The sequence below is a fragment of the Sarcophilus harrisii genome, chromosome 3, assembly GCF_902635505.1.
Source record: "Sarcophilus harrisii chromosome 3, mSarHar1.11, whole genome shotgun sequence".
Taxonomy (NCBI): domain Eukaryota; kingdom Metazoa; phylum Chordata; class Mammalia; order Dasyuromorphia; family Dasyuridae; genus Sarcophilus; species Sarcophilus harrisii.
Window position 1 is genome coordinate 190339450 of NC_045428.1, and position 22200 is coordinate 190361649.

Genomic DNA, 22200 nt, shown 5'->3' on the forward strand with positions numbered 1-22200 from the left:
TCTCATTTCTCTCCTCCTTATCCATTCTCCACAATTGATATAGATTCATTAAATTCTTTGGATCATATTAGACAAGCATTTCTAAAAATTTACTTCATCGTATATTACAAGAAATTTTTACTGGCTCATTTGGATTAAAAAATTGCGGTTAAAAAAGCTATATCTGGGGCAGCGAGGTGATGCAGTGGATAGAATACCAGCCCTGAAGTCAGGAGGACCTGAGTTCAAATCTGACCTCAGACACTTAAACACTTCCTAGATATGTGATCCTGGGCAAGTCACTTAGTCCCAATTGCCTCAGCAAAACAAAACAAAACAAAACAAAAACTATATCTAACAGAGTTAAGCAATTGGATATCCATACATCTATGAAACTTTGATGAATCTGAGATCATATTAATGTTAATTAATTCTCCAATAGTGCAGATGGCTGTAAAATCACCCTTATACCAAATAATTGGTATCTTTTCTTTTTAAAAATATTTTGCGAATTGATCCCTCAATGCTATCAAATGGTTTTGCCTCTATTCTAGATCTATTCTATATAAAGTTGGCATATCAGCTACTTTTCTTAGTTGCTGTTTTCTGGAGTACCATTTCTACATGGAGCACATCAGGGACTGTGATGTTGGAATCCAAATATAATAATAATAAAATAGCCAGCATTTATGTAGCAATCACTATGTATCAGCCAATATGTGAAGCACTTTATAATTATTATCTCATTTGATCATCACAACAAACTTGGAAGGTAGATGCTATTACTATTTCCTTATATGGTGAGGAAACTGAGGTTAAAAGATTAAGTGACTTGCAAAGGATCACAGAGATAGGAAGTAGCTGAGACTGGATGACTTTTTCTGACTCAATGCTTGGAGATCTTATTCTTATTCTTTATACTAAAGGTTGGTATGGAAACTATAATTATTTTTATGTTGAGATTTGGAGACTGTTAAGGAAAAATGCCATAGGAGAGGACAATTAAGGTAGAGAAAATGTCTGATACTTGGAAAGAGCAAAAAAATTCTCACCACTTGGGCAACTAGGTGGTGCAATAAATAGAATACTGGACTTAGAATTAGGAAAATGCTATTGTGAATCCTGTCTCAGATATTTTCTGGGTATGTGACTTTGGATAAGTCACTTCTTAGTCTTCACATTTATATTGTTGTGAGGATCAAATGAGATACTTTATGTAAATTTTTTTCAAATTTAAATGGCCATGTAAAATTCTAGTTATTATTGTTATTGTTCTACTATCATACCTCTGTCCTTTATCACATGGAATAATATTTGAGATTGATCCTACAGTTCATCTCAATGCTATCAAATTGCTTTTTGGAAAATGAGATTTGGAAGTTATTAAGGGTCAAAATGAAAATTTAGCTGCCATTGTTTCTGTGGGAAAATATATTCCAAATTCCAACCTATTTATAAATTGGGAATTTCTCAAGTAGGTAAAATTTAACTGTAAAATTTGCCACTCTCCAATGGTTTGGTACTACATAGATATGGTATAGAAAAATTTTAATTAAAATTATGATTATTTTGTTCTTTGAGAAAAACATAGCTAAAATAGTTTCATTTTTGTATTCTCAATGTAGCTGGCATGGTGCAAAACACATAGAAGTCATTTAGCATTTGAATGAATGAATATACAAAGTTATCCACTGGGTGACACAAGAACATATCTTGATAGAAAAATATCCTTTCATTGATTTTTTTTTATTGTCAAATCTAAAATAAATGAAACGTAGATTGAGGTCATGCTTGTATCATAGGAAAATATGAACACATGCGTGCACAATTTACAAGAAAAATAGTGTCTAATAAATATAGTGTTCATTAATAAAATATAACTAACATAAAGCAAAATGTCATCTTTACTAGATTTATAATCCATAGATATACATATTTAAAAGATTTCTTTAATTTTTTAAGTTAATTTGTGCTTTGCATTTGGATTTGTTCAAAGAAACTATTCAGATGACTCATACTGCCTTTGAAACAGTGTTAGGTATTTATATATTATTTAAAACCACAGTTTCTGAGATATATCTAACAAGATTTTTTTTAATGAAAATTAAAACAATTTTTAGCAAGTAGAAAGAAAAGATTAAGGAGGTAAAAGAGCCACAGTGTATTGTAGTGTTCTGGTTAGCTTTCTGGAGGTCCTCTGAATGGGCCTTGGTTTCAGCAGAATAATCACTATAAGAATGGTCAGGAATAAAGTCCAAGTCTTTACTATCTCCTTCATAGTCTGTCTCCTTCGTCTGAGGCCAGGCTAGCTTTCTGGGGGACCTTCAGATGGGCCTTGGTCTCATGGAGAAGTGAAGAAAGACAGTCCAGCCACCACAAAGGTTTCTGTCTTCAAGTCTCTTCGAGTCCTACTCTAGGTCTGATTGACCTATTAAATACTCTATTGCAATTAAACCCATTCATCATACTGGGTATAAGCCAATCATATCCCTGGTGATATCACTAGGGAACCATTATTTGTTATAAGATTAAATCAATCATACTGAACTAGAGAACCATTAATTACCATGCTAAACTAGATAACCATTGTCTTATAAATTCCACTGAGTTAACACCTTGTGGTAAGAATCCTTGTTTCAAGTATATTTCTCCATTGTTCTGGCCCATTACAGCGTATTATATTAAAAAAAAAGATTAAACCATGTTATACTTTTAAGAGTATACATTCATGAAATTTAACTATTTTTAATCATGTTATCTTTCATGAAAGTGAATTTAATTATAAGCCAACTTCTAAAAGCATTACTTTATATCCAAGTGAGTTTTTTTTTAATTACCTATTTTTTTTGAGAAGGAAATGGCAAACCATTCCAACATCTTTGCTATGAAAATCCTATGGGAAGTCTATAGGATCACAAAAAGTAGAACACTGAGCAATGGCAACCACCACAATCTTTTTGGGAGGTTATATTTTTTGAGATAACTTGCTGAAATTAATGTAGATCTGTGTTGGTAAAAGGAATTTCTTATATGATTGAAATCACACCTACTCCCTATCTCTAACTCTTCCTGAAAATAAATACATCTACAATAGTTTTAAAAATAATCCTATGTTAATATACCTGTAATCAAATAGTACAAAATTCTCTTTTTTTGGCTTTGAAATACATTTGGAACATGTATTTCAAATTGAGTACACTGAATATTCTGTGAATTGACTTCAAAGCAAAGTAGTATCATCCATTGCAAAGTGTCCTAAGAATATTGTGCTATAGTGCTGACTAATATGGAAATATATCTAACATGATTGCACATATATGGCCTATATCAGATTGTTTGCTGTTTGGAGAGGGGAGAGGTAAAGGAGTGAGAAAGAAAATTTGGAACTGAAAACTATTAAACTCTTTTGAATTGAAAACTATCTTTACATATAATTGGAAAAATACTATTAATTGCTAAAAGAATATTATGCTAAGTCCTTCTGATTACTCAAACTTAATTGCTTTGTATTTTAGTCAGGATATTTGTTGGTGTAAGAAATTAAAAAGAATAAATTAAGAAAAATCGATATTATATAAGAAAAACTTAATTTTAAGCATTTGGAAGCCTTTGGAATGTGTAGTTTTAGAGCATTTTACTGTGAATTTTTTTTTTTGCAATTATTTTCTTTGTGCTTTCTGCTAAGTTTTCTCTTTGTAGGGTTTGGGTCAAAGTTTCACAACTTGTGATTCAGTTGATATCTGTTTCTATGTATAAACTCAAGAGCAGGGAATTCTTCCTTAGGCTCTTACAGAGCCACAGCTGAAGTAGTTTCATTCTCTTTTGGTAACTCATATTGCTATTGAGAGATAATTAAGGAAGTTTAGAAGACCCTTCTAAAGTTGAAGGCTAAAAAAGAGTATTCAATTTACAATATCATAGAAAAAGAAATTCAACTTAAATCGGCCTTATAATTGCTGTTACAAATAGTGTGAGGCATACTAATTTTTAAAAACTGGTGATTTAAACTGGTGATTTAAAATTGGTGACTGGTGATTTACTTATGGAAGAGAAACTCTCATGAGGTACTTGCAGAAGATGAAAGCCAAAGCCTTTTCTTATTCCAGAGAAGTTCTTCCCATTAGAAAAAGTGAGGGAATCTGTGTACAACTATAATAAATCCCCAGCCTATTGCTTGATTTGCTGATTCATAATTCTTTTTGGTTAGATAGATCTTGTGTATATTTGATTGGGTATCACCAAAGATCTTCAAAAAGAGGGGATTTATGAAAGCTATGAAAAGCTGTAGAAACACCCACATATTCTAGTTAACAGACTAATGAACTTGTAAAAGTTCATTACTACTATTCTTTTAAGATAAATGGGTACACTGAAAGGAATTTTCAAATGTGTGGTAGAACAACAAGGAGATCTTTTTCCATCTTAAATAAGCACAGGGATGCCCTGAAAGAACTAGATGTCTCAAACTTTTGTGATAGTTTCCTTTTGGTGAATTTACTTTAGTCAAAATGAAAGTATTTTATAATAATAACAAATAGTAGAAAAAGTGATATTTTATCCATAGCAGAAAATCCAAGACTACCTTTATAGAAGGTGCTGGATGGCTGAAACTTAAACACTGATGCCCTACTCTCCCAAGTAGAATCTGTCTTCTGGATCTTTGTTTCAGAAAATACCCAAGCCATTCTTGAGTTCACTTATGAACTGAATCTCTAGACTTCTTTTCTTTTTCCTCCTTGCCAACCACCTTTTTTCATATGGAAGAATTATCCCCCTTTTTGCATTTAAAAAAATTCTCTTACCTTCTTTTCTTGGGAGCATGGAGTGTCTTATTTGTATTTGTATTTCCATTGCTTAGCACAGTTCCTGGTATTTAGTAAGGATCTTAATAAATGCCCCTGGTATAAGTAAGGATCCTAATAAATGTCCCCACTCTTCTTTTTCTCTTTCTCTATCTCTCCCTCACTCCTCCCTCTCTGCAGTGCCTGGTGTATAATAAACACTAACAGATGTTTGTTGATGTGTTGAAAAGATTTTTTTTCCTGTAATTAGATAGAAATTATTATTTAATTCTTAAAGAACAGTTTGGAAAATATTGGAGACCCATGAGCCAGAACCAAAGCTCTGAGTTTACATCAAGTTTAGTTAACCCGACTAATGTTGGGTCTCTCACACACATCTATCTGGATCTTGTTCTCAGGGTCTTCCTTAGCTCGTTTTCTGGATTTCTGCTATTAAAAAGTAAAACGCTTTCAGCTCCTACATAAGCACTCAGGCTAACATAATTGTTGTATATAGGCCAGTCTTAATTTTACCTGATTGAAAACATAAAGGATCATAGGACTCACAGCAAAGTCTTTACTCACTCTTGGCTTTTCCATGAACTTTCTTTTTTTTTTTTTTTCAGAGATGACTGATACAGACACAACATACTACCTTAACAATAATTAACAGTTATGTAGCCCTTTAAATATTCTTGTGTAGCATTTTACATACATTTGAGCCCCTACAAAAACTCTATCAAGTAGTTACTATTGTTTTTACCATTTTACATTTTCTCATACTTAATAATATCATCCACTGGTAGTTTGATTAGTATAATGCTGGACCATCACCAATCATTTTGACTTTTGTTTTGCCACTGGATTCTGATTTTGCATAGCTTTACCTCATTTAAATAAAATTCATATAAAAGACAAGACATTACTCTTGTGACATCATTGATCTTCATCAAGAACAATGTATGAATAACCACCACCACTCCCATCATTTTACAGATGAGAAAACTGAGATTGAGATTAAACAAGTGACTTTTCCAAAATCTCACAGAATTATCAAATGTCTAAATAAAAGCTCAAACTCAAGCCTTCCCTACTTGAAGTTCAATACTACCAGTGTCAAATACACAGCTTGTTGGTTCTACCCTGCCTACAACACTCCCAAGTATAGACAGAAAACAGATTAAAATTTAATTGGGGAATATTTAATAAAATAAAAATGCAGTAAAACATAGTTAATGTAATTATATAGTTTTCTATATCATTATGCAGTCTTCAGGGATGCTTTTTTTTTAATGGTCTCTATTTCTACTTGAGTTTGACACCACTGCTCTATACCCACTAGATGACTCAAGGTTGAGACCTTTTTGAAAGGGAAATTATTCAGTATTGACTAACAGTCAAGCTATCCATCACTATGGTGAACCTGCCCTGTCATTTACCACCGTGGTCAAGTCACTTTTTATTCCTTAGCTTCTTTATTTCACAAATGAGGAAACTAAGGAATATCTATAAATTCATGAGCTTCATAACCCCTAGTGTTTTATTTAGACTTTTAGTACTACCGGATGGGACTCTCCTACTGATAATTGACTAGTAATTCACCTGAACAATACACATAATTGCTAGTACCAGTGATGGGTGAGATTTAGGTTTTCTCCTTTCCATTATGATTCATTGGATCAAGAACAATTATACTTGGTCCATAAATTACTCTACTGCATAGCCACATTGATTATATGTTTCTCTATCTAGGGCCAGATATCAAATTTCCTGAGGAAATATAGATTCCTGGATATACCTACTTCCCTGTATATGCCACAGGCCTGTCACCTTTCTTTACAAGGAGAGCTTCTCTCTGAATAAGAAAGCCTCATATTAGCTATCCCAGTCATCATGGTTTCTGCCTGCCTCTTCATTTTCTGCTTTATAACCCTCAATTAAATGGTCAAATCTAAACTCAGGTATATAACTAAAGAGTAAGGGAAATATGAGTTAACACTTTAGTGAAAAACATTGTCAAGGCCATGCATACCTCCATATTGGTAAGATTGTTAAAAGGAACTAAACTTGACAAGGAATCTCTCTGGAGGGTCCTATCACTTTTTACACATAGATTCCAGAAATTTATTTGCCATATATGGGAGCATTATATCTTTTCCTGCCAGGTAGAGGTATTGAGTAAGCATTATTGAGAGAAAGTTTATAAAACATTTTGAGTTTCTGGGATAGAACTGACTATATGAAATACAATTCCAGTTGGGAAAAAGAGAGTTCTACAATACATACATAATTATTTTTCACTTTGTAAAATCATAAAATTATACAATTGGATCTGGAAGGGACTTATAAAAATCATCTCAATTCAAACGCCTTATTGTACAGATGAAGAAGTTGAGACTGCTTGAGCAGAGTCACACATGTAGTTAGTGACAAGCACTTTATATAGAAAAGACAAAGAATTAGGAACAGAGTTAACTGTTCATAAAATCACATATTTATCATGAGAAATGATCTCAGAAATTATTTAATCTGATCCTTTTTTCAATAGATGAAGAAATTGAGTCCTAGAGAAGTGAAATGGCTTGTTTAAAGTGACAGGCAATAAACTAAATATCTAGGATAAATTCAGTTATTCTAATGTCCAAATCCAGAATTCTTTCCATAAGCTTAAAATAAATAGTGATAAGATTTATCAATATAGATTGCCTAGTTCTCCACTCATTCACTGGGACATGTAAGTTAAATAATATTATTTCAAAAGCATTTATAAATATCTCATTTTTAACTCAGCATATTTTATATAATTTGTGATTTTATAGAAAGAAGATAGCTGAAGTAAATGATTATCTTCTTGTTTGCTTCTTACTATTCCTTGCTATTATTTCCAGTTAACAATTTTAATTTTGTGTCTGTTATACTATTTGTCCTCCCAGACTGCTTCTAGATATAGTTTATAGTTGCTAGAAAAACCTACCCAAAGCATCAGTTTAGAATGAATTATTCAGATACATATCTAAACCCAAACTACTTTTTTGAAAAAAAAAACAGTAAGTATTATAATCAAATACTTCAAATACTATAGGGAGCACTTAAAAAAATTAAGACCATTAACCCTTTCTGTAGTAGAAATGAAAAACGTATAAAATAATATATCCTAAAAATGAATGGGGTGAGAGAAGAGAAAAAAAGAAAGAGGGAGGGAGGGAGGGAGAGACAGAGAGAGATACAGAGGGAGAGAGAGAGAGAGAGAAAGAGAGAGAGAGAGACAGAGAGAGAGAGAGAGAGAGAGAGAGAGAGAGAGAGAGAGACAGAGAGAGAAGGGAGAAAGAGACAGAGAGAAATGATGAAAAAATTCTGTTTCATAATACCCAGGAATTTCATTTTGCCTAAAAGAGGACACTTGGGTAGTGAGTATGTATTGTGAATGGTGTTGCTTTATAATAACCACATAATTTTGCTGAATTCAGCCTATAGCATTAAATCTGGATATTGATCCCAGGCACACTGCAAATATATCATTGCTGTTTATACAAATGGCAGTATAGAAGAAAAAGAAGGTATGATATCCAGGGGAAAAAATAAATGGAAATGAGAATCAGGAGAGAAAGATAAGATAAGCACTCACTCCTAGACTGTGTGTTATATAAATAAAAGGCCAAGGAAAACAGGATTGTTGAAGACTTTACATCCAAATGCAAAGAAGGAGAAAAATAATATTTGAAGTCTCAAATAAAAAAAAAAGAAATCTTGCCTTTTTAATAAGGTGAAATATTTTAAGGTCCCTAAATAAAGTGATTCTTAAGCTGGGATCCCTGTAATCCTGAGGTATCTGTGGATAGATTTCAGGATGGAAGGGAATTTGGAAGAGAATAACAATTTTTTTTCTTAATCTCTTTTGAAACAGCTTTCCCTTCAATCATGATTTTGAAAAGCCACATCTGAGAAGTGGGGTTCATCAGAAAGCTCAAAGTGTCCATGGCACACAAATGATTGAATGATTGAAAAATCTTATAAAATTTACAGTTTCCTATTATTTTTATCTTAGAATGTGTCTGTCACAAAAACAAAACAAATAAATCTCCCCCCCCCCCCCCCACACACACACATACCTTCTCTCTGCCTCTCTCATACTCACATTTGACTTCTCTGGGACATTTATGACAATATATTTTCCCTCCGTAATAAATGGTAGACTCATTAGTACTTAAGGGTGATGATGTTTCAAAATGTAAATTCCTGTTGAATCAGATCTTTTGTTCTATAGCACTAAATGAATTGATAAGTTTCTTGATCAGCTCTACTTTCAAGTGTAAGCATGCTTTTATATATTTGAAGAGCAAGCTTTTTTAAGTATGATCTTTTAATTTATGCAGTTTCCAAAAATGACTCTTTGCTTATGTATTCCCAGTACTTCCTTTTTCTCTTTCTTGTTAATCAGACAAACAAAGGGGAACAAAGGGGAACAAAGGTGAGAATGACCCATTTCTAATTTAAGTTATGACTACAAGTCATAATCTATTATATGTCAATTACCAGGCTAGTGCTATTTTCCCCCAAGCAAAATCTGATAGGAAAGTACTTTACAAGTGATTAAGCCAAGTGAATAGTGTGTATAAAGAACCGAAGTGGGGTTTCAATTCATTTTTTCTTTCAGTTTTTGAAATATATTTAAAACTAAATATGGTAACTATACTTATAGAAGAAATCAATTATATTATCAAGTTCAAATCTTTCACCCTCCTCTTCCTTTATACTTATGCTCTAATGTACCCAAGAAATTCACTATGAGGAAAATGCTGCTATTCTTCACTAAAAATTCCATGAATAATTTTATGTAAAAATTAATTTGTGATAAATGACTTAAATCCCTAACCCAGAACAGCTTCTTTAAATATCAGCAGAAAATGATACCTCACCCGTAGAAAGGAATCCAGGGATCCATTTTCCATATATTCAACCACAATCATTACTGGCCTGCCTGCAATGAGAACAAATGAATATATTAGGATGATGATGATGATGATTAGATGACATTTTTAGAGAATCTTAAATGGTGCAAGACCTTTTACATTCATTATATCACAATCAATTTTTACAACAACCTTGTTGGGAAAGTCCTACAGATACTGTTGTCCCTACTTTCTACAATATTATTGTTGTTATAATTGTTACAATATAACTCCTAGAAGTAGGAAATATAGATTAAAAGAAAAATGTTCAAAGTCAAAATCCATTGCTCTCCGTATTGTGTATGTTGCTTCTCATTTATGAAGTTTTATTATAGCCATCCAGCTGTTCTTCATAGATTATTTATAAATTGTTAATTAGAACATCATTTTCAAATTTCTTTTGATAATAAAAACAATAGCTTGCTTTTATTTTTTTTTCAAATTTTTAGGAGGTAGTCAGAGTTAAGTGATAGTTACTATATAAGTGTCTGAGGTAAGATTACTATTATTAGCTCCTTTTTACCAATGAAGAAACTGAAACTAAGTGACTTGTCTGAGTCAGAATTTGCACTCGTGTTCCTTACCAAAAGTTCTGTATTTTATCCACTGTGTCACCTATATATCTCTAGTATCATAGAGAAGAAATCTCTCCAGTTCTAAAATAAAATTTTAAACAAATCATTAAGCATGACTAATAAAAGGAAAGTTTGATTTGAATTATTCACTAAGTAAATATGTGAACCAAATCTAGGGTGCTTTTCTTTTCTTTAAGAAATACTCCCACAAATTGTGAACCTGATCCAATCATTCTGGAGAGCAATATGGAACTGTGCCCAAAGACATTTAAAATCATGCATTTCTTTTGATCTAGCAATAACAATTCTAGATCCCAAAAATATTTTATAAAAATGACTTATTTGTACAAAAATATTTATAGCAAAAATTTCTGTGGTGGCAAAGAATTGGAAACTGAGGGTATGCCTCAATGAACAAGTAGTGGTATATAGTTATAATTGAATACTATTGTGCTATAAGAAAAAAAATGAGCAGAATGATTTTAGAAAAACTGGGACTTACAAGAATTGTTACAAAGTGAAGTGAGCAGAACAGGGAGAATATTGTACATACCAACAGCAATATTGTATTATGAATAATTATGCTATTAGTAATAGATTTGCCAATAAACAAGAAGTAAATAATTATCTAATTAGTTATATCATCAATGTAATGTAATAAGACAATCCCAAAGGAATCATGATAAAAAAAATGCTATCTATCTATCTATCTATCTATCTATCTATCTATCTATATATATATATTTTTTTTTGCTGAGGCAACTGGGGTTAAACGATTTGCCCAGGGTCACACAGTTAGGAAGTGTTAAGCGTCTGAGGTCAAATTTGAACGCAGGTCCTCCTGACTTCAGGGCTGGTGCTCTATCCCTTGTACCATCTAGCTGCCCCGTGCTGTCTACTTCTAGCAAAAGAAATGTCATTTGAATATAGACTGAAGCTTCTTTCCTTCCTCCTTCTCTTTTTTCTCTCCTTCTCTTCTCCCTCCCTCCTTTCCTTTTTTCTCTCTCCCTCACTCTCTTCCTTCCCTTCTTTCCCTCCCTTCCTTCCTCCCTCCCATCTTCCCTTCCTCCCTCCCTTCCCTTCTTTTTTCCCTCCTTCCTTCTTTACTTCCTTCCTTCCCTCCCTCTCTATTTCTTCCAAAATAATTGATATAAAAATGTTTTACATGATTGCACTTATATCAGATTGCTTATCATCTCAGAAAAAGGGGGTAGTAAGGGAGGAAGGAATAGAATTTGGAATGCAAAATAAAAAAAAAAACAAATGTTAAAAATTTTTACATATTCTTGGGGAAAATAAAATATTATTCTAAAAATATTTGTTTTGATAAACTGCAAAATAAAAAAAACAAAACCCAAATCCAAGTCAAGGGGAAAATAAATATTATTCTAAAAATATTCATTTTGATAAACTGCAAAAAAAAAACCCCAAAACAAACCCAAAACAAAAACAAAAATAAAATACAAAACCCAAATCCAAGTCAAGGGTTTTGAAGCAGTTCAAAAAAAAAAAAAAAAAAGCAAGAAAAAAGAAAAAACACCATACAGGACTGTCTTTTGTGGTCCAGTTTTTTATAAAGCCCCGCAGTAATTATGACTGAATTATATTAAACAGAGTCTTTCCTTAAGGCAAAATGAAAGGAGACATTAATAAATTGACAGTATGCTTTATTGAAGAAAAGGACTCCTAAGCAGAAAAATTTCAGTAGATGGATGAATGCTATAAAGTTATGGGCGAGGGGCAGGGAGTGGAGGGTGGAAAGATTTTATAACTGTGCAAGATGACATTTTTATTAGACAATTATTAGATTAAATGTGGCAACTAGGTGGCACTATGTGACGAATAAGTAATTTCTTTGATGGAAGAGCCCAGTAGAGAAGCTAAAAATCAGAAGCCTCATAAAATTTGCTTCTTTTTTCATATTCCATTTTTTTGTCATTACTGATTCCAAATGCAGTAATGCTTTGTGGGATATTTGGTAGAAGTGATTTTCACTTGCTCCAGAAAACAGAATCCACTTTATTCAACCATCTCTGGCAAGTAGGAACAATGAAATTTACTTGAAATAAACATTGATGACAGATTTATTTTTGAGCTCTATTTTTCATGCTGTTCATTTGAACTTTCAAACTGCTCTATGGGCAGAGTTTTCTTTAATAAAGAATAGATCTGGGAAGAAAGTACATGTGCTCCTAATAGAACTAATAGTTTTATCATTGTAGTTTATTTTCTTGAACTTGAAGCCTTGTGGATTAGGATAGATGATTTCCAAATTAGTTATGATATCTGCAAATATTAGATTTAACACCTGAATTTTTGGTTTAAAGAAAAATGTATTAAGATTAAATTATTAAATGTATTAAATTATTAACTTTATTAAGATTAAACATGCAACATATTTCCTATCTAAACACATTTTGGGTTTAGATTCTTTCTTGTGATTAGATTCTTTCTTAGAATGAACATTAACTTTTATTCACTAATGTTCCTAAAAATAAAAATAAAAGAAAACAAATTCATGCAAATTTAAGTAACAAAAAACATAAGTGTTTTGATGAAAATACTCAGTTGAAATAGTCAAATGAATATTTAGTGCTGATAAGAACATAGATTAAAAAATTTCAGGGTATAAACCTAACAGGTTCTTAGGCAACCATATTTTAAAAGTTCTCCTTAAATGGAGAACTTTGGGAGAAAGAGACTGTAATGTAGATAGATGTATGGAAGGTATTAAAGGTGAAGGAAGAATGACAGACATGAAAATGAGAGTCAGACTCACTGTACAAGTGAAGATAATTATAGTGAAAGACATGCAATGACTTGTCCCTGGCAGAGTCAGGATTTGAATATAGGAGGTCTGCCTACAAATCCAGCAATCCCTCTATAACATCCTGCAACCTTTCTCTATCTTGTCTCATTCATTATCCTCTCTCCACTAATATAAATACTACACTCCTTTTAGGCCCATTTTAAATGCTACTTTCTCCATGGAGTATTACTATAGCAAAATTTGTTCTGATATTTCATGACTTTGATTTTTAAAATTAATTTGTCTGTACAACAGACAATAAGATTTGGGATTATACATGACCTTGAATTGCTCTCACATTTCTTCTTCATCATTCATTTCCTCTGGGGTTTCCATAATGAATAAATGGGCATACTATAGAATCTGAAATTTAATATTATGTATTTGGACTTTATTATTGGGCTTTCAAAAATTTAAGAGAATGTAGACTTTTCAGTGTGATTCTGAGGTATATTAACACAAGGTACTTTAAAATGAACAATTCTAACTATAACTCCGAGAGAGAAAGAGAGAGAGAGAGAGAGAGAGAGAGAGAGAGAGAGAGAGAGAGATACTTTGCTCAGTCTTCACTGTTATCAGTGACAAGTTTCATTGTCTCCTTGACATTAATACAGAATCAAATGTAGCCTCCTTTGTTACCTGTGAATTAGATGTTTCAACTGAGTTCTTAGATTTCCTCTTTCACTAAGAATCTTCAATTGAGAACTGCTGTTTATTAAGACCAAGTTATTTTTTTCGATAAGAATTTTAATTTTATTTTTTAAATAATTATAACTTGTTATTGACAGAACCCATGCCTGGGTAATTTTTTACAACATTATCCCTTGCACTCACTTCTGTTCCAACTTTTCCCCTCCCTTCCTCCACCCCCTCCCCCAGATGGGAAGCAATCCTATACATGTTAAATATGTCACAGTATTTCCTAGATGTAATATATGTGTGCGGAACTGAAAAGTTCTCTTGTTGCACAGGAAGAATTGGATTCAGAAGGTAAAAATAAACCGAGAAGAAAAACAAAAATGCAAACAATTTACATTCATTTCCCAGTGTTCTTTCTTTGGGTGTAGCTGCTTCTGTCCATCATTGATCAGTTGAAACTGAGTTAGATCTTCTCTTTGTCGAAGAAATCCACTTCCATCAGAATACATCGTCATATAGTATTGTTGTTGAGGTATATAATGATCTCCTGGTTCTGCTCATTTCACTCAGCATCAGTTCATGTAAGTCTCTCCAAGCCTCTCTGTATTCATCCTGCTGGTCACTTCTTATAGAACAATAATATTCCATAACATTCATATACCACAGTTTACCCAACCATTCTCCAATTGATGTGCATTTTCCAGTTTCTAGTCATTACAAAGAGGGCTGCCACAAACATTTTGGCACATACAGGTCTCTTTCCCTTCTTTAGTGTCTCTTTGGGATATAAGCCTAGTAGTAGCACTGCTGGATCAAAAGGTATGCACAGTTTGATAACTTTTTGGGCATAATTCCAGATTACTCTCCAGAATGGTTGGATTCATTCACACCTCCACCAACAGTGCATCAGTGTCCCAGTTTTCCTGCATCCCCTCCAACATTCATCATTATATTTCGTGTCATCTTAGCCAATCTGACAGGTGTGTAATAGTATCTCAGAGTTGTCTTAATTTAGATTTCTCTGATCAATAGTAATTTGGAACACTCTTTCATATGAGTGGAAATAGTTTCAATTTCATCATCTGAAAATTGTCTGTTCATATCCTTTGACCATTTATCAATTAGAGAATGGTTTGATTTCTTACAAATTAGAGTCAATTTTCTATATATTTTGGAAATGAGGCCTTTATCAGAACCTTTAACTGTGAAAATGTTTTCCCAGTTTGTTCCTTCCCTTCTAATCTTGTTTGCATTAGTTTTGTTTGTACAAAGGCTTTTTAATTTGAAATAATCAACATTTTCTATTTTGTGATAAATAATCTCTAGCTCATCTTTGGTAACAAATTTCTTCCTCCTCCACAAGTCTGAGAGGTAAACTATCCTATGTTTCTCTAATTTATTTATAATCTTGTTCTTCATGCCTAAATCATGGACCCATTTTGATCTTATCTTGATATACAGTGTTAAGTATGGGTCCATGCCTAATTTCCAGTTTTCCCAGAAGTTTTTGTCAAATAATGAATCCTTATCCCAAAATGGGTTTGTCAAACACTACATTGCTATAGTTGATTATTTTGTCTTGTGAACCTAATCTGTTCCACTGATCAACTAATCTATTTCTTAGCCAATACCAAACGGTTTTGGTGACTACTGCTTTATAATATAGTTTTAGATCAGGTACAGCTAGGCCACCTTCATTTAATTTTTTTTTCATTAATTCCCTTGAGATACTTGATCTTTTGTTATTCCATGTGAATTTTGTTGTTATTTTTTCTAGATTATTAAAATATTTTCTTGGGAGTCTGATTGGTATAGCACTAAATAAATAGATTAGTTTAGGGAGTATTGTCATCTTTATTATATTTGCTCGGCTTATCCAAGAGCACTTAATATTTTTCCAATTATTTATTTTGTGTGGAAAGTTTTTTGTAATTTTGCTCATATAATTCTTGACTTTCCTTTGGTAGATAGATTCCCAAATATTTTATGCTATCGACAGTTATTTTGAAGGGAATTTCTCTTTGTATCTCTTGCTGTTGGATTTTGTTGGTGATGTATAAAAATGCTGAGGATTTATGGGAATTTATTTTGTATCCTGCAACTTTGCTAAAGTTATGAATTATTGCTAATAGCTTTTTAGTAGAATCTCTGGCGTTCTCTAAATATATCATTATGTCATCCGCCAAGAGTGATAGTTTGGTTTCCTCATTATCTACTCTAATTCCTTTAATCTCTTTCTCGACTCTTATTGCCGAGGCTAGCATTTCTAATACAATATTGAATAATAATGGTTATAGTGGGCAACTTTGCTTCGCTCCTGATCTTACTGGGAAAGGTTCCAGCTTTTTCTCATTACATATGATGCTTACTGACAGTTTTAAATATAGGCTCCTGACTATTTTAAGGAAAAGTCCATTTATTCCTATACTTTCAAGTGTTTTTATTAGGAACGGATGTTGGATTTTATCAAATGCTTTTTCTGCATCTATTGAGATGACCATATGGTTTTTGTTAATTTGGTTATTGATATAGTCAATTATGCTGATAGTTTTCCTAATATTGAACCAGCCCTGCATTCCTGGTATAAATCCTGCTTGATCATGGTGAATTATCTTGGGGATGATTTTCTGTAGTCTTTTTGCTAATATTTTATTTAAGATTTTAGCATCAATATTCATTAGGGAGATTGGTCTATAATTTTCTTTCTCTGTTTTCAACCTACCTGGTTTAGGTATCAGTACCATGTCTGTGTCATAAAAGGAATTTGGTAGAACTCCTTCATTCCCTATTTTTCAAATAGCTTATATAGCATTGGGGCTAATTGTTCTTCAAATGTTTGGTAGAATTCACATGTAAATCCATCTGGTGCTGGGGATTTTTTCTTAGGGAGTTGATTAATAGCTTGTTGGAATCTTTACAAATTGTTAAGCCATTAGAGTTGATAGAGGCAATAATTATCTAATTTGGCATGGTTCAATGATTGATTTGATATTGGAAGGAGATGTTTTGGGCTGGAACTTCAAACAAGGTACTAAGTACAACTGATAGACAATAATGCTTGTGTTCACACCTCCCTTGAAGTTCTTAGGGCCAGAGAGCACTCTGGGACATAACCCAGAATGCCCTTCTCTCCAGAATGAGGAGTTAACCTTTGGGAGATCATATATATGGAGAAAGCTCTTAGACCTTGAAAGAATTTCTCTGGAACATTGACTGGGGTCGGAGAGGAGCACTCTGTGAACCTTTAAGCCCATAAGCCATATCTTTGAGGCAAGAGAGAACTTTTATATTTTAAAGAACAAAAACACCAACATCTTGTTCTATTTCTTTTTTCTGAAATGGGACTATATAAGCAATTTACTTCCTCCACTGTTAATCTGGGAAGCCCATATTTTTGGAGGTATCATCCATTTCACTTAGGTTATCAAATTTATTGGGATAAAGTTGGGCCAAGTAACTCCTTATTATTGCTCTAATTTCTTCTTCATTGGTGGAAAATTTCTCCTTTTCATTTTTAAGACTAACAATTTGATTTTCCTCTTTCCTCTTTCTAATCAGATTTACCAAAGGTTTATCTATTTTATTGGTTTTTTCATAAAACCAACGCTTAATTTTCTTTATTAATTCACTAGTTTTTTTAATTTCAATTATATTGATGTCTCCTTTTAATTTTAGAATTTCAAATTTAATATTTGATTGGGGGTTTTTAATTTGGTCTCTTTCTAGCTTTTTAAGCTGCAAGCACATTCATTGATCTTCTCTTTCTCTATTTTATTCAAGTAAGCTCCTAAAGATATAAAATTTTCCCTTATTACTTCTTTGGCTGCATCCCACAAATTTTGGTATGATGTCTCATCATTTCATTATCTTGAGTGAAATTATTAATTGCCTCTATAATTTGTAGTTTCACCCAATCATTCTTTAAGATGAGATTATTTAGTTTCCAATTACTTTTTTGTCTATTTACCCCTAACTTTTTGTTGAATGTAGTTTTTATTGCATCATGATCTGAAAAGAAAGCATTTACTATTTCTGCCTTCCTACATTTAATTTTGAGGTCTTTATGTCTAATATATGGTCAGTTTTTGTATCGGTTCCATGAGCTGCTGAGAAGAAAGCATATTCCTTTCTGTCACCATTCAGTTTTCTCCAAAGTTCTATCATATCTAATTTTTCTAATATTCTATTTACCTTTTTAATTTCTTTCTTATTTGTTTTGTGGTTTGATTTATCTAATTCTGAGAGTACAAGATTGAGATGTCCCACTATTAAAGTAGTTTTGCTGTCTTATTTCTTCTTGCAACACTTAACTTCTCCAGGAAATTAGATGTTATACCACTTGGTGCATATATGTTTAGTATTGATATATATATAGCTCCATTGTCTATATAGTACCCTTTAGCAAGATATTGTTTCCTTCCTTATCTCTTTTGATTAGATCAATTTTTGCTTTTGCTTGATTTGAGATAAGGATGGCTACCCCTGCTTTTTTGACTTCACCTGAGGCATAATAGATTCTGCTCCAGTCTTTTATCTTTACACTGTGTGTATCTCCCTGCTTTAAATGTGTTTCCTGTAAACAACATATTATAGGGTTCTGGCTTTTGATCCAGTCAGCTATCTGCCTTTGCTTTATGTTTACGGTTAAAATGATTAATTCTGTATTTCCTGACATCCTAATATCCCCAGATTATTCTTTTCTTTTTCTTGCCTCTCTTACCCCCTCCCTAGTATTAAACTTATGGGTCCCACTTGTGTCACGCAGCTCTCCCTCTTTAAGATCCCTCCCTCCTCCTTTTGAATTCCTTCCCCTTTCTTGTACCTTTCCCTTATTACTCTTTTCCCTTTTCCCTTTTCCTTTCCCACTTTTTAATGAGATGAGAGAAGATTCTCTGTAAAACAAATATGTCAGTTATTTCCTCTTTGAGCCAAGTCTGATGAGAATAAGATTCACACAATGTTCCTTCCCCTCTTTAAGTTCCCTTAGATATGATATGTTTCCTTTGTCTCATCATGGGATGTAGTTTCCTTCTTTTTACCTCCCCTTCTCTTTTATTCTGACACTATCCCCTTTCCATTTCTACTTCCCTTTTTTTAGGTTATAATAGTAAAATCAAATTATACATGTGGTTTTTATGTATATCTACAACAGAAGTACAGTTCTCAAGAGTTCCTTTTACCTTTTTCTACTTCTCTTGAGTCCTATGGTTGGAGATCAAATTTTTTGTTTAAATCTGGTTTTTTCCTTAGATACAAATGGAATTCCTGTTTCATTAAATGTTCATCTTCTTCCATGGAAAAAAATGATTCAGCTTAGCTGGGTAGTTTATTCTTGGCTGCAATCCAAGTTCTTTTGCCTTTTGGAATATCAGATTCCAGGCCATTCGATCTTCTAATGTTGAGGCAGCCAGATCTTGAGTGAGACCCTTATTGTGGCACCTCGGTATTTGAATTGGTTTTTTTTTGGCTGCTTGTAATATTTTTTCCTTAGTCTGATAGTTCTGAAATTTGGCCACAATATTCCTTGGAGTTTTTATTTTCAGATCTTTTTCAGAAGGTGTTCAATGAATTCTTTCAAGACCTATTTTACCTTCCAGTTCTATTACCTCTGGGCAGTTCTCTTTGGTAATTTCCTGTAAAATAGTATTTAGGCTCTTTTTTTCATCAAAATTTTCGGGTAGTCCAATGATCCTCAGGTTATCTTACCTATATCTATTTTCCAGGTTTGTTGTTTTTCCAAGTAAATATTTGACATTTTTTTCCAATCTTTCATTTTTTTTTTGTTTTGCTTGATTGATTCTTGATATCTCAATGAATCATTCATTTCTATTTGTGCAGTTCTGATTTTTAGTGAGCTATTTTCTTCAATAGCTTTTTTTACTTCTTTTTGTATATGTCCTGTGATGTTCTCTTCTTTTGTATAATAATGGTTCTCTGGGAGCATGTTTCTTGGGGAGGTTTTCTGGAGGCAGTCTTAGTTTCAGTTCAGAGTAATAATCACCTCAAATGCAGCTGGGTATTTTTAGTGAATGGTCAGTCAGACTTTTCAACCATGTTTTTAGCTTATTTGTTTTAAATGATTGCATTAAAGGTATCTGTATTAGATAGGCAGGGCTACATTTCTTGACTTATCTTTCCTAAGCATACCAAAAATAGACATAGATTTTTAAAAAGTCCTTGGAGAGATGGATCTCATGGAAACTCATTTAATATAAATTCTGCATATACTTTAAGCACAAGATCCTAGAGGGAGTTTTTGTAACAGTAATGGTAATAATAATAATATAGTATGAAAATTACATTTAATAAAGTATAATCACAAGTGGTACCTATAAGGTTTGCTCATTTGAACCTTAAGAATAGAAACAGGACTCATTTAAATATTGAGAACCAAGTATCTCTAAGTCATTTGTGATCCTGTGAAAATAATAAAATCTTGTAAAATAGGGATTTTGGCCCAGAATGGCGTCTATAAAAAAATTACTTGTGTAAGAGCAGGATTGTAGCACTAAGTTAAATGAACATAACAACTTTGTAGTGTTTTAATATTTGTATATGAATGATGATATCTCTGCTTCATCTGTTTGTAAAATTATGCTGTTTTCTGAAGTGTTTAAGGTTACTTCCAGAAATGTTAAAAACAAAAACAAAAAATCTCCCCAATAATTCAAAATCCTACTCCTCACAACCTTTCCAATGAGATTACATTTGTATGTATGATGTAAACCAATACATCTTAATTTTGTCATTTGTTTCTCTTTACAATTGCTTTTTACATCAATGAATCCTTATAATAAAAGGAAATATAATCTGTGCAGAAAGAATTGGGCTAAGGAAAAATGATACCTGTAATTTACATCAATTTACATCAACCTGTAATTACATAAAAACCTACATCAATTGCTACCTTTGTGAAGTTATTTGATTTCTAAATAGCCATGGCAAGAATTGTTTAATGTGAGAATAAATGAATGAATGAAATGGAATTTACTTATTAACTATGTATCTTAGGTACTGGGAAAGCAAATACCAAGGTGAGAGAGTCTCTATCTTAAAGGCATTTATATCCTAACAGGAAGAGACAAAACACTCAGTAGAGTAGTGGCCAGGAAAAGGGGTTTGGTTTGAAGAACCCCATGGATTAACATCCATTTTAACATCCAATTTAACAATTGACATTTGACTTGACCTTTGTAAAACCAATGGTAGTACTTACTTGATTAATAATTCTATTCAAGTCAGCAAACTTTTGTTACGTGTCTGTTATATGCCGAGTTCCTTCCCTATCCCCACAAAAGAAGTTTAATTTGATTGGAAAGGGGCAGAAGAGTTACACATACAGCAATAGAGCTGATGTAAGATGAAGCATAGTCTGGTTTTAGGCCCACTGAATACATCTCAATTCCAGGATAGGAATTTCAAAGTTGGGTGACTTGAAAGAGATTCAGGGTGGAGTCAAGATGGGAGAATAAAGTCAGGAAGCTGCTAGAGCTCTCCTAGTTTCCTTGGAAAACCACCTGAAACCTGAACAGAGCTATCCCCCACAAACACAAGGGGCCCCTGTGCTCAAAGCCAAGGCTAAGAGCTTCACAGGAAGCTTGGGACAATACCACCATTGGCCTAGGACCAGAGCTTTACCTTAAAAATAAAAAAAGGGGGAAATACCCAAAAGAAAAGGAAAGAAAATGAGAAAGAAACAGAAAAGAACTTTGACCAAGCTACTATGATGACTGGGCAGACTAAAACAAAAATTTATATGAGAACAGAATATCCACAGAAGAATTCTCAAAGAGTGAGATAAATTGGTCTCAAGCCCAAAGAGGCTTCTTGTAAATACTCTTAAAAGACTTCAAAAGGCAATCAAGAGAGGGAGAAGAGAAATAAGAAAAGAAATGAGAGGTGTGCATGAGAGAATCAACAGTCTGGAAAAGGAAGGAAAAACGTTATCTGAAGAAAATAACTACTTAAACAGTAGAATAAGCCAAATGGAAAAAGAAGTACAAAAGATAACTGAAGACAAAAAACAGAAGCAGATATCAGAGTGGATTAAAATACGGAATCCTGCAACATGCTATGTACAAGAGACACATTTGATAGAGACACATACTACCTAAAAGTAAAAGTCTGGAACAGAATTTTTTATGCGTAATGTTCTTTGGTGGGTTTTCTTGGAGTCTCTGGAGATCTTTGGGGCAGCCTTCTTTTCTTTTTTTTTTCCTTAATAGCTTTTTATTTACAAGTAATATGCATGGGTAATTTTACAGCATTGACAATTGCCAAACCTTTTGTTGCAATTTTTCCCCTCTTTCCCTCCACTCCCTCCCCTAGATGGCAGGATGACCAATACATGTTAAATATGTTAAAGTATAAATTACATACAAAACAAGTATACATGTCCAAACCATTATTTTGCTGTACAAAAAGGATCAGATTCTGAAATAGTGTACAATTAGCCTGTGAAGGAAATA

At 32.8% G+C, this 22200-nt stretch overlaps 1 protein-coding gene across 4 annotated transcripts in view; it reads right to left on the reverse strand.

Moving 5' to 3' along the window:
• Window positions 1-22200, reverse strand: part of EPHA6 (EPH receptor A6) — a 745715-nt gene that overhangs the window by 181940 nt on the left and 541575 nt on the right. For all 4 annotated transcript variants that reach the window (XM_031958889.1, XM_031958890.1, XM_031958891.1 and 1 more), the window contains one exon: window positions 9677-9738. In XM_031958889.1, the coding sequence (XP_031814749.1) occupies window positions 9677-9738 (62 nt within the window). The remainder of the gene's footprint in view (window positions 1-9676; window positions 9739-22200) is intronic.